Genomic DNA, 15,187 nt, shown 5'->3' with positions numbered 1-15,187 from the left:
CGCGTGTTAACAAACCCCTATATATATATATATATATATATATATATATATATATATATATATATATATATATATATATATATATATATATATATATATAAACAATAAATATACACACTTAGTAGTTTATTAAAGAAAAATAGGGAAATATAGAACTAATTCGAAATTTTTCAAGCAGTTATAATGCAATTGTCCTCTTTATATACCTCAAAAATAGTATTTAAAATTAAAATTTTGAATCAAGTTTTTAATTATATTTTCAAATACAATAAAAAGAAATAAATTTTATTATTCAGTTTTTATGAAAATTATTTCTTATACCATTTACACCATCAACTAAAATACAATAGTAATAAATTAAAGGGTTAAATATATTTTTAGTTTCTATACTTTGAGACGATTTTGGTTTTAGTCCCTACAATTTAGTCTTTCAACTCTAGAAAACTCTGGTTTTAGTCCTTTTTACCTGTTAACTTAGAAACGCGTTTGAAATAACAAATAAAGTTAAAAAAATTTGGTAAAAAGTACTAAAATCATAGTTTTCTAAAGTTGAAAAACTCAATTGTACTTTAATTTGAAAGAGAAACTAAAACAAAAATGGCCATAAAGTATAGAGACTAAAAACATATTTAATCCTAAATTAAATAATAATAGTAATATATAAAATAAATTATAAAAATATTTTATTAATAATATAATAAATATAACCCTAATTCTTTTAGTTTAATAAATTAATATGAAAAACACACAAAATAAAAACAACCATCCACGGATTTTAAACCAGTAATAATAAAAGAGGATAAAGAAAAAACAACCTAAAAGGTTCATATGTATGGAGATAGTGAGGTGGGCAAAAATAAAAGTTGATATTTTGACAATTTTTTTTAACAAATTTTTGATAACAAGACATTTGTCATCACTTCTTCGGTCTATTTAAATTTATGTTTAAAAGAATATTTGAAACAGACTAATCACAAACTGTCATCATTATTAAAAAATTGTTAAAACAGTGTTGTTAAATCAACTTTTTTTTCCACAAAAATAGAGTTGAACATTCAAGAACTGCAATGAATTTACTTTAAAAAGAAAAACTAAAATGCTTTTTGTAAAAACTAAAGTATGCTGGAAGTTTAGTTCAGAAAAACTAAATTGCAAAAAGAGTATATTCCAGTGCACTGCTGATCTGAACTGTTGGCAGTTTAAAGATGAAAAATTGTACCAATATTACCTTTCTCAGTAAAAGTAGTAAGGAAATTTTTTTTTTAACAATTCTTTTTTAAAAATTTTTTAACAACACAAACATGACAGTTTGTAATTGATCTATTTTAAATATTTTTTTAAAATAAATTCAAACATATCAATAAAACGGTGACACTTGTCAAAAAATTGTTAAAAATGAATGGTTAAAATATCATTATCCCTCAGCCAAATTGTCTGATATCAAGCAAATTGTCTTCTATGATTTTGGAAATCTCATTTCACTCTCCTTGCTTATATCCATCAAAAGTCCTTCTCTCTCAGACAACACTTTCATTTTTAAACTTAAAAATGTCCACAGTATATTCTAAGTAGAGTTTATAAAGAAAATGTTGAGATGGTATATGAGAAACAGTTCAGTTAGATTCCAAATACAGTTTAGTCAGTTTTTCAGTTTTAGCTCATAGAAACTATTTTTCCAATTCAATTCAATTCTTATACAATTTAATGTAAATAGAAGTATATAATTACCGTAACAAAACACTACTTACCTGATGCTGCAGGTTTCTCTTTATATCCACCAAATTAGTCATCCAACGCGTACAATATATCAGAACAAAAATAAAGTTTAGTCAATGGCACAAGAGATATATGTAAAAACAAATTTGTAAATTATCCAGGCAAGTTCCTCATAAGTAAGATAATATCTGAAGAACAAACTTGTACACACATACGTTTAAAAAAAATCATTACCTTGAAGAACATGTTTACCAGCCTTTAGCAGCCTCAGTGAAAAGTCAACCTGGAACAGTTCATTGTTTGTTAAGAAAATGCAAAGAAATTTTAAATTCTGTAGAATTCAAGTATAAAAGTCCTTCCAATTTCAATTGAAGTTGACAGATAAACAGTCTGGTTCTTGGATAACCAAATCCACATTTTGAAAATAGGTAATACACAGTATGGCAATAAATGCAGCAGGTAGANAACAACAACATNNTNNTNNTNNTTNNNAATTTGATTTAATTAGAAGTAAAACTAGAAACAATTAGCTAAATTTCTATGCATAGACAAGTGATTGAGAGTGAGAAAAGGTAAATGTGATAATAGAGAAGAGAAATAAGAAACCTGATTTTGTCCAGCCAATACGATAGCAACTGCATCAATGGATCCATCTTGGATGATCTCTTCAAGACCGCTATCTCCCCATTTACACTCTACGCCGGCGAAATGCTCACTGGCTATCTCTACGGCCGCCGTAGCAGATTCCTGCGCAGAAAAAGTGAATTCAGAATAACCGATGAGATTGAAAGAAGAGCGAACAGAAAACTACGCAATAGCAATGGAGGAATGGTACCATACCTGAGTACGGCTCCAAATGGCTTTGAGATGGAAGAGATGAGAAATCTCCGCGAGTTTTGGAATGTAAACAGTCTTCACAAAAATACCAGCTCCCAGAATAGCTATCTGAGGAACCGTAGTCGCCATAACTGATACAACAAGAATTACAGAGAAATTTCAATTTCACTATCTATGCAAAACGCATTCTAAGGTTTCTGCGGATTCTGTTGCTCATTAAATCTCACCTTGCTTTATCTTTTTCTTCTCAGCTTCAAGTCTCAAAGGAATATCTTTTATGTGTTTGTCTTTTCGAGAATGAGCTGTTGACTATCAACGCGCTGTGAACTCCTTAGCAATACACACCACATAAAATATTCTTATTATATATTTCCACTCAATCAATTATTAGATATTAAATTTATTTATTTATTTTAGGATTATAAATATGTTTTTATCTTATAAGCATAAATTTTAATATAGTTTACTTTGATTAATAAATAAATACATATTTATTAATTTAATTATTATAAATATCTTAATGTTTAAGTTATTTATGCTATGTTATAATTTAAATATTAATTTAAAACATCACTTAATATATAAAAATATTAATGTTATTAAATTAAAAAATTATATCTATTTATATTTTAAGTTTGAAAATAAAAATACAAAAAAACTTAAAATGGAAATAAATTACAGTTTCGAGTACAAGTTTAAGAATTTGAAATACATTTAACTCTTTCGTTTCATATTATAGGTTACTTTTTTTCATTAATCTAATTGTTTTTGTATTAGTTTTTTTTAAACGTTGTTAATTAAATTATTTTTCTTAGTTGAACAGTAACAGTTGGTGAAGAATTACTTTAAGTGGTTAAAAAGTTTATTAATGCCAGAAATATTTGAAAATAAATAAATTTAATTAACACATTAAATATTATCCAATAAATTTATAAGTTTTACTGATAAGTTAGTTAAGTAATGTTATAGAAATATTATTTCAAACATAGAATTTGATTTGTGTGTTTTATGCATTTTGAGTATAAAAAATATTATTAATATAGTTGTAAAGATAACAGGGTTAAATATGTTTTTAGTCCCTATTCTTTGGGACGATTTTAGTTTTAGTCCATTTTTAAACTATGATACAATTTAGTCCTTCAACCTTATAAAACTTTGGTTTTAGTCTTTTTTTTACCAATTTTTTTTAACTTTATTTGTTGTTTCAAGCACGTTTTTTAGTTAACATTGAAGAAAAATGCGTCAAACAGTGTAAATAATTCAAATGCTATAATGAAACGTGTTTGAAACAACAAATAAAGCTAAAAAAAATTGGTAGAATAGACTAAAAACAGAGTTTTCTAAAATTGAAGGACTAAATTATACCATACTTTGAAAATAGACTAAAACCAAAATCGTTCCAAAATATAAGGACTAAAAACATATTTAACTGAAGATAATATTATAAAAGTTAATAAAATTATGAACGTGTTACACGTGTTTGTCTGTATGTTGGTAGGTATGGGTCGCGTGCGAATTCAGAGTGACGTGAATTATAGAGTCCTAATACGTGGACAGTCTTGGGTCACACAATAGTTTATAATAATATTTAAAAAAATATATATTTTACAATCTATTTTATTAATATAATAACATATATTATTATTTTAAATTATTAAGTGGTATTGATTGTTTGATTAGTGTTAAATTGGATAGTTTTCAGTTTTCTTTCCTCCATTTTTCTGTTATGCTCTTTGATTTGTTGTGATTGACATTTTTGTTGTTGTGGTCTGTTGGCACCATAATCCTGTTATGTTCATTTTTTAGGTTATCAAGGGTATCTTTGATAGTACTAAATGTGGGTTTTTGTACGTTTATATTGTTTTATTATGGAAGTAACCAAAAAGTTTTAAAATTATATTGATAGGAAAGTCGTGTACTTCCATACCATTTAAAGGAAGTAAATTAAAATATAATTGATTATAATTTAAGTTTTAATTAAGATGGATTATAATTAAAATATAATTTATTATAATATTATGGTAATGAACAGATTCCTTACAAAGTGGAGCAGTTAAAGGTGAGGAGCGAGATGGAGGAAAGGACCGATCAAAGAAAAAAGGGAGAAAGAAGGAAACTGTGGATTTGAGGATCACAGAGAGGGTGGTCCTCCCAAGCTGAGGATCACAGGCATAGAGTTTCTCCAATCAGGATTTCGTCCCTCTGAAAGGATTGAGGAGACGGGTCACCGTCTTGCTATCTACTGTAAGTGTTACAATGTTTCCTTTCAATATCATGCCGTAGCATCAAGAACCCTAAACTTCATCTTCTCCCAATTTAATTTCGATTTCGCTGGATGTGTTAACTTGGAGTGATTGGAAGAGAGTATTTGAGTGGATTTGAGGGTAATTTTTGTTGTTGTTTATTTGAAGGAATTTGGAGATAAACTGAATTTTGAAATAAAGTTTGTGAGAATTTGTGTAGGATTTAGTTTTTATGATAAATTAAAAAAATTTACTTCAAAATTCAGTCTCGTTTACTTCCAAATTCACTCAAATAAACAACAAAAAATATTATCTTCAAATCCACTAAATCACTCTTCTCCAATCACCTCCTGTCACCCGCAAGTGAACACATCCTAAAAAGAAAGTGCTTTCAGGACTTATTTTTTTAATTTCACTTTGTACACTTCATTTTTTAATTCAAAAATAAAATAAATACAATTAAGACATTTTTTAATGACAAGTAATTTAAAACTATACTCTCAGCATGTCACGCAACACCTTCATCAATTTAACTATAGTTCTTTAATTGTTTTAATTTAAAAATAAAAAAGACCAAATTAAAACGCCAAAAAAGAAACTTATTTTAAATTCATGCCAAAGACCTAAAAAAACCAATACTAAACTTGTGTACTCTTTTAATGATGGTAAAATACCTTTTTTTTATCCCATATTCGAAATGGTTTCGATTTTATTTTTTTATTCAATGTAATCCTATAGAACGTAATTTGTGTTCAATTTAGTCATTTTTACAAATTCCGTGAACTATAAACAAGGACTAAATTGAACACAAATTACGTTCTTTAGAATTATATAGAACAGAAAAAGGATTAAATTAAACACAAATTACATTCTTTAAGACTACATTGAATAGAAAAATAAAATTAGAACCATTTCGAATATTCCTAACCAAAAGTAAAAAAAAAAAAAAGATATTAAATTCTAAAATTATACACTCGATCAATTTCTTATAATCGATTAGAAATGTGAACAAAACGTGTCAGGAATGCCCAAGTTTATCTTTTTAATTTTTTCAAAACTAAGTTTTACAACTTTTTAATTTGAAGTAATGTGATAGACTATACAACTTATCTATTAACGTAATTTTAAAAAAAATTTGCCTAAGACAATCAAATTTGTCTAATAGAAATGTGAGTGAAGTTCTTTTCTTTTGTATCTGTATTTCTAAAAGTTAATATTATAATTAGAATCTTTATTATTTAAAGGTTTAATTTCTTATTTGATGATTATATTTATTTATTTTTATTCATTTTTGTATTTATATATATTTTAATTTAATTAAGTTTTTACTTTTTAAGAAAATTCATTAACTTAATATTTTATAAAAGAAAGTCCACGTAATCATTTTTTAAATTAATATTAATGTTGAAAGTGTTTTTTTTTTCAAAATTTGGATTTGTCACCTATTAAAATCTAGATCATATTTTACTTTTAAGATGTGATGAATTAAAATAAGAGAGATTACAATATAGGAAATAGACAAGTGATAAACTTAAATTTTAACACGTCATAGACTTAATTTTTGACATATAATCAATAGAGCAAAGATACCGCATTGAACTTTTTTTTATAAGAATAAGAATTCTACTAATTCTATTTTTATAAAAAAAAAAATCAATGTAATATTTTCCATTAACTGCTACACTTTATCATTTAAGCTAGTACTTTGAAACTCTTCTAATCTTAACATCTTAACATGTAACACATTTAATTAAAAGATAATCCAAATTTTAACACATGATTCAATTAAAAGATAATTCAAATTTTAACACACGACAAAATTAAGTTAATACATGATATTTCCAAAATGCGTTAATTCTAATTTAACAACAAAAAAACAAATTAAATCTGTCACATCCCATAAATTCTCCACTTTAGTGGGAGACACATGTCACTCCCTCCCGGTTTCTCCATGGTAATGGGAGACAAAGTTGTCAACCATTCTTTAATTCCCCATCCGTTGGAAACCGTGCGGTAGCAGAAGGAGGTGAGATGTGCAGGAAGTGAAATCCAAGTGGCAGCTCATGGAGTGCAGCAATTCAGAAAGTGGAAACATGTGGCAGCATGGGATTGGACCATTCGGTTTTGGAGGTGGTATAAAAGCTGGGATTTTAAATCTGGCATCATTTTCCCTGCATGCGATCTTCTTCTCCCAAACTTGAGAACTCCAGTTTTCTCCTCCTTCTCTTTAAAACCCTCCACATTCTCTCTAAGATTCCGACCACTTCCTTCCCTCCGATCATCAACCTTCTTTTAGAATAAATACTCCTGGTGCCAAGAATTTTTTATTGCACTGATCAGATTTTCATTTGAACCGGTAAGCAATTCTATCCTTTTGAAATTCCTTTCCTTCCTTGCATGCAAGAACCGTTTCATACTTGCATGTGTTTGTTAACTCATTCTCTGAATCCATTTTGTGCATTTGATGCAATAATGGATGTATTTCACCGATCAGACCTTGAATTGGAGCCATAGAAGTAGTTGTTGTAAAGAACTTAGAAGCTTAGCTGGATTTAGAGGTAAGGGAAGCTTATAAATTTAATTATGATTATTTTGTATGCATGATTTTGTGAGTTATGTTTGCTGAATGTATGATCTTGTTGTTGAGAAATGCATGTTTGATTTTGGTATGAAATATTTTATAAGGTTATATAACTTAGTGAAAATATGAATCTGTAATCGAAGGGTCATTAGGACCGTTCGGTTTCCTCTTAAAACAATTGATCTGGTATCTTTGTGTTGAAACTTAAATATCTTGCTTGGTTATCCGTTCGGAATTAACCATTAAAGGATGTCCGGTCTTATACTGAACGTTCGGTCTCTAAGTGCTTGGTCATAGACTGAGTATCCGGTATCACATTAACTATTTAGAACGTTCAGTCATACACTGAGCGTTCGGTTTATATTGATAATGTTCATTTAAAAAGTGCTAGGTCTTATACCAGTACTTGAATTCTAAGAACGTTCGGTCATAAACTATACATTCGGTCATACAAGTGTTTAGTATTAGACTGACACTCTATTTCTGAAGCATTCGGCTTCATATTATTGCTATTAATTATTTTAAGAACATTTAGTCATAAACCAAGCGTTAGGATTTACAAATATGATATTATGTTTGAGCATTTGGTCATAGACTAAGTACTCGGTTTGATATTAATTATCCTTCTTGGAAAAACATTCGGTTTATAATATTATTTATTTGAAAAGTGTACGGTCTTACACTGACACTTGATTCCTCACAGAGTGTTCGGTTTTGCACTGACACTCGTTTTTATTGAAGAGAACTTCTGCTAGTCATAAAGGCATTTGGCTAAAGTCATAAACTTGGTATTCGTTTCCTTCCAAGAATGACTTATGTTGTTTAGCGTTCATTCTTCTTCATGAATAAGTCTACCTGTATTGTTTTCAAAAGGGTTCGGTTTTATTCTATGCTAGACCGTCCGGTCAACTATTAAAATTCCTTGTTTTATTCAGTCTCTTGTTCTTTGACCGTTCGGTCACTTATTGAATCCCTTTGATATTCAGTTTCCTTATCACCATTGGTCATTTTGTATCCGTACTGATTTTAAGAAAAGAAGTAAATGATGAACGAATTTATTGTGATTTAAGAGTATTCCAGGGAGGAATATCTCATGATTGGAATTGGATTGGTAAAGTATGACCGTGGCTAAAGGCTCAGGTTCTGACTCTATCCTGATATTCCGTGATTACGCCTTCTCAGGTAGAGAAGGGTAACTTATGCGTGGGAATGGCAGAAGGTCCTTTAGCCTCAGGGTATTTCTATACCGAGGTGGTTCCACCGGACTAACCTCGGGTGGCGGTCTGTTCAGTGTATCCCAGCCAGGTCCACCCGGGTGCAGAGAGCGGCGAGCATACATGGTCATACCGTCCGGACAGAGTCTTGAAGAATTGGTTATGATGTGGATAACGTTCAATATTTTTATGGAAATACTTAACTTATAATTTATGATTGTGATATTGATGTATGTGATTCATGTGTATGTTTTGAAAAATATATTGGAAATGATTAATTAAATTTACATAAGCTTACCCTTATCTGTTCTGTCTTGTCTATGTTGTCGTTCGGTATTTGACCGTCCGGTTTGTTCTCTTCACTACAATGATCATCCATTTGGGTGTGAGCAGAGGGTGCTCTTGAAGATACTTTGGAAGATGCCCTGCAGACAAAACAACCCTTGGATGTGATGCCGGAAAATTGTGTAGAACCGTCCAGTCCTTAGATTAGATTTTACTTTCGCTTAGTGTATGTAACCGTTCGGTTTGGGTTTTGTAAGAACCGTTTGGCCTAGATATCTCTTTAATGTATCATTCGGTCTGGAACTTGTCATATGACTGTTCGGCCTTAAATTGTAAATGCTATCAGACTTCTATGTTGTGTTCAACTTTAAATTTTATATGAAATCTCATATTCTCTTTACTCCAACGTGTTTATCTCCTATTATTCTTTATTATTGTTTATGTATACTCCTAAAATAAATGATAGTTTTCAAGCTATATTTATTGGAATGTTACAAAATCTATTTTAAAAAATAAAAAAACAATTAAGTAAAAAATATAAAAATAAAAAACCTAAATATAAAAATTAAGTTAATAATTAAACTTCTTTTTCGGAATTAAAATGTTTGGACCGTAATAACAAGCTTTTCTCTTTTAAGAAATAATATTAAACTACTCTTTTTCCTCCTGTAATTTTTTATAAATAATTATTGCAAAATATTCATAAACTTGTTACCCACATCACATTATCTCATTATCCACATATATAGTTCTCTAAAATACTTATAAAAAATGTTCATCTTAATTGCTACAAAACTTATCACTAAAAAAACTAAAAAACCAAGGATTTCAATTTTTATACATTACCAAAGTATGCGTAAATTAGTTTTAATATTTTTCAATAATATTAAATAATTCACTGTGAATATCAAAGTTAATAAATATGATCTTATCACAACACTAATTCCAAATTTAACAAATTTTAAAATACAGTTTTTTGTTTAAAAGTTATTTAATGATATAATTTAATCTAAAAAAACAGATCGATGAAATGACCTCGGGTATAAAACATAACTTTATTAACTTAGAGAATTTAAATTTTAGTTAGAAATACAATTTTAAGTTTTTTTTTTTTTAAATTAGGAGGAAAAATTAATATTTTTTAATTTACACTAAATTATATTTACAAATACAATTTTAGTGTAAACTAAAAGAAGGTCAAAATTATGCTAGTAAAAAGACATCGTGTAAATTAAAAATAAAAATAGTCAAGTCGTGCATTAGAAACCAAAACTGTGTTTGAAAAGCAATTTAATCTTCACAAAGGCATCCTTCCAAATGTACCTAACTTTTAAAAAAGTTAATCCGTTCAGGTAAAATAGTACATTTTGAAGCTTTGGCCCAATAAAAGTTAGTAGAGCCTCAAGTTATTAGAAGTTTCAGATTGAAGAGCATACCAACAATAATTTCAATAAACTTAAGCAAACACTAAAAAAGCTTCATCCAATGACATTGATGAGGGTAATTATTTAAACAAGCTTATTCATCTATACTTAACTGCCTTGCTCAGTTCATTGTTCTATAACATTACAGAGTAAATATTGGTAAACATTGAACAAGGCAACCGGTGAAAAAGGGTTGGTTCCATGATTACCTCAAAACTTTTTCACCTGGACAAGTTCACCTTGTCTAGCTCCAGATTCAAGCATTGCCTCTAACACAGCAACATCTCTTGCACCCTCGACAAAAGAGAGACGGGGCTCAGCCACAAACTGGCTCCCCTTCTGCTACAAGGAAATAAATTAGACTAGAAAACAGCACCCTGTTCAAGGTTGTTCTTTATATTGTTATTATAATGTGCCTGAAGTCTGAATTTCTAGTTCCAGGAATGTTTGGACAAGCAAATGAGAAAACGAGTAACATGAATAATCAACTAGAGAATTTGTTTAGGAATTCAAACATGAGGACTCAATTTACCTTGAGGGTGTTTTCAGATACATCATTAATAAAAGCTTTTAATTCCTCGGTTACTCCATTGAATGGAAAGAAGGTGCTCTCCTTTGGTCCATCGGCACCATAAAAAGAAACCTACATAGCATTACAACACATAAAAAAACTGATCCCATTTTATTTATGAAAACCAGTAACATAAACTACAGTTCGTACCAGGTAACCATGTTCTCCTTGGAAACCACGCTCAACTTGCAGGGTTCCATTCAAGCCAACAACTCGCCACAAGGTCTATAATATATTAAAAATAAATAAATGCATGAATAGTAAGCATATCTACAGCCTAGCAGGTGTGACACAAGTGTGCTTTTGTAAGAAGAATGATCTTTTGACCACATGCCTTGGGTGATCTGGAGGAGACAACCATTACAAACACTCCTGAACATCCATTCTCCAAATGACTAAGGCAAAAGATTCCAAAATTAATCTTGGATTTCCAGTCAGGTATAGTAAAATTAACTCCGTGAAATAGAAGCTTACAAGACAGCTGATACATTATCTGGGGAAGGTAAGGTCATATCTACATGAGACGTCATTGCTGAAACGGAAACGACCTCACACCCAACAAGCTGCCAAAAAAAAAAGATTAAGAACATCATTATTTAGATTAATCGGGCCTATAAGCCCCTTCTCTAGGACTCCTAATAGAGAAGTAAATTGAAAGAAAACTTTACCAACTTCTAGAATAACAAGCAACTTTACTATAAGCAGGTCAAAATACAACTAATAACTTTTCATTGCCCAAGTGTATTTTGGTAGGCAGAGCATTAAACACTAATAACAAAGTTTTGGTAAGATGCCAAAGGATATCAGTTTGATAAGACCAATAATAAGAGTTTATTGCCACCATAAATTGCATTGGAAACACCAGAAAGACGAGATAATAAATAAAGCAATCAAAATGCACACCGTAAGTCAAAGATTATACCATTCTTAACCCTGCAATGTAATGCACGCCCATATCAATAATGAAACCTCCCTGCCAGAAAGAAAAAAAGGAACAACCTCACATACGGAACCAAAAATGAATAATTAAGACAATAAGACAGGCATAAACTGTTATGCTAATAACATGACAAGTTATTGAAGAGTTTTAAATTAGCAATATTTTAGCTATTAGCCACAGAAAAGGGAATAAGAAAAAGATAAACTCTTATTAAAAATGGATTTCATTGTTTCAGTAACCCTTAGATTAAGACATATAAAGAATAAAAACTTGGATTTCCGGTATTGTAAAGGTAACTCCACGGATTAGAATCTAGGAGAGGAATAAAATTATACCTCCTTTTTATTCACTACCAACATAAAGTTCATGTATTAAGATTTAATATATTACTCGATTATTATTATTATATTATAAATAGTAGAGTTCTTTTAGTTAATAGGTCAGAATGGTAGTTCATTTAAGTGATCCAAAAACATATGTATGACAAATGTTCTTTTAAATTTGAATATTCAAACAGTGCACAACTAAATTACAAAGAACATACAGTTAAATTGCGCCTCCAATTGCTTGAAAAGTAGGGGTTTGAACTGTTCATTGATCCTTCAATAATAACTTGAACACTCATCATTTTCCCAATGCCAGCAATAAGTTTCTTGCACTGCCAAAAAACTTGTGACTCCACAGTTGGATTCATAGGTCAAGATCTCAAACAAACATATACCTCTTTTAAGCCAGACTCAAATCGGTAATTTTCAGCCACAGACCATATTAATTGACCAGGAAAGTCAGCGGAAATAGATTTGTAGCTAGACAGTGCAGTTTCCAATTCACTTGTACCTGCATTATTATATCGATGTATAGTTATGCTATTGCCCTGTTTTATTCTGAAGAGAAATATAGAGGATTTTGGAAAGATAGATAGAGGGAATGAAAATAGAGAAATAAGTTGAGAAAAGATAAATAGGTGAGAAATAAAATTATATGTTTAGTCGTTTGATAGAGTAAAAATAGGTGAGAAATAGAGTTAAAGCTTTTTGGAAATTGTGTAATTTAATATGTTTGATTGGATATAAATTATATGAATACTATAAAGCTCATTATACCCCTCACCACATACGAAACAAATCAAAACTTTAGGAGTAAAATCCTAGTTTTTCCTCTCTCTTTTTTCATTTTTTGCCCATCCTCTTCAATTCTCTCTTATTCTCAACACCAAACTACCAAATTCAACTTCCCTTCTCTCCATTTTCATCCCAGACAAATGCGGCCTAAGTTTAGAAGAGAAAGCATCTTAGAATGTCATTTCTACAAGACATGACGACAATACAGTCAACAAATTGTATAAGACCAACATGATGAGGTAACTGACCATTAGAAAGAGATAGAATATACCATTATACAATGAACACCTCATAAAAGTTATCAATGTGACAAGGAAACGGTATTTTTCCAACTCACTATCAAAGGTATCGCTAGGTCCTACTAGATTTTCAATATAAGAGTGAGATGGGAATCATGGTCTATAACACCTGGTGAAATCTTGTAATCTAACTTGTGTATTGCTTGGTGTTTGACCCGTGATTGTTACAAATAGACATGATTATTACATCAAGTAAGCAGCCATACTATCTCCTGCTTTCATGTTCCTTTCTAATTTTTCTTTACCTTACTCTTTACTATGAAACCCTAACCCAACTGCTGAAAGACTTGAACATACTAGATGAAACAATTCTTCTCATTCATAGTCAATACTACCTCATCGGTAAACAATTCTAAATTAGTATACAATTTAGTGTAGATAGAAGTATACAATTGCTATAACAAAACACTAATTACCAGATGCTGCAGGTTTCTCTTTATATCCACCAAATTAGGCATCCAACGCGTACAATATATCCGAACAAACATAAAATTTAGTCAGTGGCACAAAAGATATATGTAAAAACAAATTTGTTATCAAAGTAAATTTACTAGCATGACGTGAAGTAGCCAGGCAAGTTCCTCATCGACGCAATTAGTCTGACCCTCATAAACAAACTTGTACACACGTACATATACAAAAACCATTACCTTGAAGAACATGTTTACCAGCCTTTAGCAGCTTCAGTGAAATGTCGACCTGGAACAATTGATTGTTTGTCAAGAAAATACAAAGAAATTGTAAATTCTGTAGAATTCAAGTATAAAAGTCCTTCCAATTTCAATTAAAGTTGACAGATAAACAATCTGGTTCATGGATAACCAAATCCACATTTTGAAAGTAGGTAATACACAGTATGGCAATCAATGCAGCAGGTAGACGGCAACATGATTGTTATTATTTATAATCTGATTTAATTAGGATTTAAATGAGAAATAATTACCTTAATTGTTATGCATACACAAGTGATTGAGAGTGAGAAAAGGTAAATACGACGATAGAGAAGAGAAATAAGAAACCTGATTTTGTCCAGCCAAAACGACAGCAACTGCTTCTATGGATCCATCTTGGATGATCTCTTCAAGACCGCTGTCTCCCCACTTACACTCTACTCCGGGAAAACGCTTACGGGCTAGGCCTACGGCCACCGTAGCGGATTCCTGCGCAGAAAAAAAATGAATTGAAGGTAACCGATAAGATTGGAAAAAAAAAGGCGAAAATAAACAATGCAATAGTAATGGAGAAATGGTATTACCTGAGTGCGGCTCCAAATGGCTTTGAGTTGGAAGAGATGAGCGATCTCGAAGAGTCTAGGGAGGTACTGAGCCTTCACAAAGATTCCAGCTCCCAGAATAGCGATCTGAGGAACCTTCGTCGCCATCACTACAATACAATCAAAATGCCACACAAATTTCACTATGCATATAGAGTGCAGTGTAATGTTTATACCGATTCCGTTTTCTAATCAAATCTCACCTTGCTTTTTCTCTTTCTTCTCACTATTTCTTCTACTTGTTTGGTTTTTGTAATGAGGTGGTGACTATGTTCCTTGCCGTGAACTAAGGGGCAAAAACCACCACAAAAAACATATTTATACTGTATATTTCCACTGTTTGATGCTAATATTTGTACTATCTATTTTTTTATTAATAATTTTTAAAAAATTGTTTATTAAAATGTTTTCTTAGTTCAACATTACTAGTTGGTGAGGAACTATTTTAAGTGATTAAAAATGTTTATTAATGTCAAAAATATTTTGATGAAATAAATTTAATTTACACATTTAATATAATGAATTAAATGAACTAGTTTTTTTCTGATAAAGTAGTTAATTAGTCTTATAAAAAAAGATAAGTACATAATTTGATGTTAAGTTTTAAGCGCTTTCAGGATAAAAAAATATTATTAATATAATTCATAAGATAAAAAATATTATTAATCTAAGTTTTATGCATT

At 30.1% G+C, this 15,187-nt stretch overlaps 2 protein-coding genes across 2 annotated transcripts in view; both read right to left on the bottom strand.

Moving 5' to 3' along the window:
* The window catches only part of LOC106759563 (uncharacterized protein YMR315W), a 7,370-nt gene extending 4,475 nt beyond the window's left edge, over window positions 1-2,895 (bottom strand). The window contains exons 1-5 of the mRNA XM_014642787.2: window positions 2,781-2,895; window positions 2,557-2,684; window positions 2,323-2,463; window positions 1,951-1,999; window positions 1,749-1,766 (exon numbers count right to left, since the gene is read on the bottom strand). Of these exons, the coding sequence (XP_014498273.1) occupies window positions 1,749-1,766; window positions 1,951-1,999; window positions 2,323-2,463; window positions 2,557-2,682 (334 nt within the window). The 5' untranslated portion in view covers window positions 2,683-2,684; window positions 2,781-2,895. The remainder of the gene's footprint in view (window positions 1-1,748; window positions 1,767-1,950; window positions 2,000-2,322; window positions 2,464-2,556; window positions 2,685-2,780) is intronic.
* Window positions 2,896-10,223: 7,328 nt separating this feature from the next.
* On the bottom strand, window positions 10,224-14,790 carry LOC106759166 (uncharacterized protein YMR315W). Its single transcript, XM_014642188.2, has 13 exons — window positions 14,708-14,790; window positions 14,487-14,614; window positions 14,251-14,391; window positions 13,882-13,930; window positions 13,648-13,665; window positions 12,533-12,648; window positions 12,356-12,469; window positions 11,794-11,844; window positions 11,346-11,434; window positions 11,206-11,266; window positions 11,022-11,096; window positions 10,833-10,943; window positions 10,224-10,639 (listed from the first exon to the last, which is right to left on the bottom strand). Exons 2-13 carry the CDS (start codon window positions 14,610-14,612, stop codon window positions 10,511-10,513), a joined length of 1,080 nt encoding a protein of 359 aa, XP_014497674.1. The 5' UTR covers window positions 14,613-14,614; window positions 14,708-14,790; the 3' UTR covers window positions 10,224-10,510.
* Window positions 14,791-15,187: the final 397 nt, after the last annotated feature.

This window comes from Vigna radiata, chromosome 4, assembly GCF_000741045.1.
Source record: "Vigna radiata var. radiata cultivar VC1973A chromosome 4, Vradiata_ver6, whole genome shotgun sequence".
In the NCBI taxonomy this organism is placed as follows: domain Eukaryota; kingdom Viridiplantae; phylum Streptophyta; class Magnoliopsida; order Fabales; family Fabaceae; genus Vigna; species Vigna radiata.
Note: the sequence above shows the minus strand (reverse complement) of the source record. Positions and strands in the feature narration are given on the sequence as shown.